The sequence below is a fragment of the Propithecus coquereli genome, unplaced genomic scaffold (genome assembly GCF_000956105.1).
Source record: "Propithecus coquereli isolate 6110/MARCELLA unplaced genomic scaffold, Pcoq_1.0 Scaffold14, whole genome shotgun sequence".
NCBI classification, from domain to species: Eukaryota; Metazoa; Chordata; class Mammalia; order Primates; family Indriidae; genus Propithecus; species Propithecus coquereli.
Window position 1 is genome coordinate 11,712,696 of NW_012138302.1, and position 3,229 is coordinate 11,715,924.

Below are 3,229 nucleotides of genomic sequence, written 5' to 3' on the forward strand. Positions count from 1 at the left end.
AACAATCTGTTTCTAACATGCTAAAAATCTTGCCTTCTAAAGAGAATACATTATAATTAAATGTTATCAGAATGAATGCAAGATGACAAAAAGCTCACTCTTCACTGATATATTATTACCTGCCTGAGATGACCTCAGGTGCTGCATAATTTGGAGATCCACAACTAGTTCTCAGAAATTCACCATCTGACATCATATTAGATAGTCCTGAAAACAAAAGTAATGTTTACTTGGTGCTAGATATTTTTAAAGTAGATATAGATTAAAAATGAGTAAAATTTCAAGTCTTTAATGTTCCATACATCTTACTTTTTTAATTATTAAAAAAAAGCAGTAGAAAGCATTTGTTAGACGAGAAAGAGACCATTTCAGAGTGCTTACACTATGACAAAAAATGCTAAAGCATATCACATGTATGCTTAGAATTAAATTTCCTTTCTGAATAAAAATGTTGATTCACTTCACAAATAAGGATATTCTAAATTATATTGACTTTTCAGAACACAAAACCATCAATCTATGATTTATTTACCTCTACAGTTGAAACAACAGAGACTACTACTTTTTTATACTAAGCTTTCAAAAGCCTTTTTTAAAATTCTATAACTAGAAACCAGACAGGCCCCAATTCATAAACAGATTATGTTCCAAGTGTTTAATTTAGAAAGCTTTAATTCAACATAAGAAAAAATAATTTAACAAAAAATCTGCTTGAACTATAGCACTAAATTGAATTGCATGATTTAGAGAAGGAAGAGAAATAGAGAAAGTAGTTTCCTGGTTTTTAGATTAAAAACAAAGTATAGACAAAAAACACTAAACTTTGGCACCTTTCTGTCTCCTTTTCTTTATAATCTTTCACTTTCTAATCTTTATCTCAAACACTCTACTATGGTATCCTTTCCAGGTATGTTTACCCCAGAAAGTGTGTGAAGCTTAAAAATCACATTTTACCTTTTCTTTTACACCTTACAAAAACTCCTATTCTCTAATCAAGTTGTTAGATGTAACCCTAAGATCCACCGACCTCTTCATGAATCAATTCAGAAGAGCTATAAAGCTTTTTCCAAAACTGCATGCAAATTTTCATGTACCTCTGTTTATGTGCATTCAGCACGGAAAGTTTGCCTACTTTCATGAGATTTTCCAAGGAGTTTGGGACTCCTCTCCCCCTCCAAAAAACAGCTGAATATCATTTCCTTGGGAGCAAATGCAGATTGAATGGATTTATCTTGATAACTTTTCCAAAGGTATCTCCATTTTTTTAAGTGTATTTAAATGAATAGAAGAAGCAACTAATCTCTTTTCATGGTATAGGATGTACAAGGTTGAAATGGAAAGTTCTTAGTTCTATGAGTTTTTGCTGACACGCTTTAAAAGGCAGCTAGTACATTTCAGAACAACCCTGGAGTTACATACCGAAATCGGCTATCTTCGCATTCATGTGTGCATCCAATAGCACATTCTCTGGTTTCAGGTCTCGATGAACAACCATATGCCTATGACAGTAATCGACAGCAGACAGAATCTGCTGAAAGAGCCGCCTGGCTTCTATCTCTTCAACCTATCAAGTAGAAAAGAAACCGCATTAAGAATATCTGGGATATATATTTAGCATGAATTTTTGTTTCATAATCAGCCTACATATAACTAAGCAAGCTAGAATTGTGTTCATATTCTCAACAAACCAGACAAAACAAAAAAACCAAAACTTGTCAAAGCTCAACACATCAATTGGCAGGTTTTTCTTTGTTGCTAGGCAGTAGCATTTAATTTTCAATTAACATTATTAAATGTGCACAGTGTTTTGGGGAATTGACAGTAAAACAAACTAAAATAGAATGTATGTGAAAGTACAAAGAAAAGAAAATAATTAAATCTCAACATGCTTTTACAGAACAGATTCTGAAAAGCACAGGCATCACATTGGCAATTAAGTGAAACATATTTTCTAAAGTCGGTATTTCAAAAGCTATACTTTTAAGAAAAAAATTTGTCTAATATTCTGTATGTCTACTTGTGCATTACTACAAAAGCAACTCCGGCTTTGAAGATATCTTAGCAGTTTGTTATTTCCCAGTACTTTCCTCTTTTTTAGCTTAGAATTTTAGCTTAGAGGTTTAGATAATATGTTAACTCACCCGTCCATGTTTGCAGATGTAGTCAAATAATTCACCTCCAGACACATATTCCATTACCATAAAAAAATCTGTTGGAGTGCTGATGACCTGGTATCTTTTTTGCAAATAAATAAAAAAAGTTAACAATGTTCCTTTAACCAAAATCAACCTACTATACCTACTCTTGCTACAATTCCATATTCCAGTGTTCTATAATATTTTAAGATGGCAACAAATTATGTTATCAAAATAATCATAGAGCTGTAAAAATGAAGCATTACAAAATTATTCTACTTCCTGATGTTTGTGCCCTTTCCTTCAGATCCTCCCTTTCATGTTTACATCATCTTTGAACTTCTTCATTCTTCGACAACTAAGTGAAGCATTAATTACTCCACCTAAACAAAAATGTGTTAAGTCAAAGGAGATGAGGTATCATATATTTAAACAAAAATAAAAAATATTCTTGGATATGTGAAATGATACCATGGAGATATAACCAGTAAAATCCAGAAAGTAGAAAAATGGTCCTTTCTTCCACAAACACAAGAAAAAAAGGAAAAGGGGAAGCTATTTATTAAAAGTAATTCAAGAGACATATCAATTATACTGTATAGACTTGTTTTGATTCTGATTCAAACAAATCAAGTTTAAAAACCATTTATAAAACAATCAGGAAAGTCTGAATGCTGACTAGATGGTGGGAAATATTGTTAATTATTTTTAATTTTAGATATGGTAATGGTACTGTGCTTCTGTTATTTAAAATTTAAAGAGTTCTTCTAGAATAGATGCTGAAGAGTTGACAGATTAAAATCATGTTTGAGATTTGCTTCAAAATAATCTGGGGTGAGGAAAACGGGAGGGAAGCAGTTAAAACAATACATTGACTATTGTTGATGCTGAATAACAGATACATGGGGCTCATCACTTTACTTTTGTATGTGTTAAAAAGTTTCCATAATAAAAAATTAAATACGTGTGTGTTTGTGTGTGTGTGTGTGTGTGTTTGTAGGCAGGCAACGCTGAGCAGATTAAAAAATGATTAAAAAAAAAAAAAAAGGCCAGGCGTGGTGGCTCACACCTGTAATCCTAGCACTCTGGGAGGC

General features: G+C 32.2%; 1 protein-coding gene across 1 annotated transcript in view; it reads right to left on the reverse strand.

Annotated features, from left to right (window-relative positions):
- Positions 1 to 3,229, reverse strand: part of PRKAA2 (protein kinase, AMP-activated, alpha 2 catalytic subunit) — a 52,342-nt gene that overhangs the window by 9,752 nt on the left and 39,361 nt on the right. Inside the window, exons 3-5 of the mRNA XM_012639403.1 lie at positions 2,142 to 2,235; positions 1,420 to 1,564; positions 120 to 207 (exon numbers count right to left, since the gene is read on the reverse strand). Of these exons, the coding sequence (XP_012494857.1) occupies positions 120 to 207; positions 1,420 to 1,564; positions 2,142 to 2,235 (327 nt within the window). The remainder of the gene's footprint in view (positions 1 to 119; positions 208 to 1,419; positions 1,565 to 2,141; positions 2,236 to 3,229) is intronic.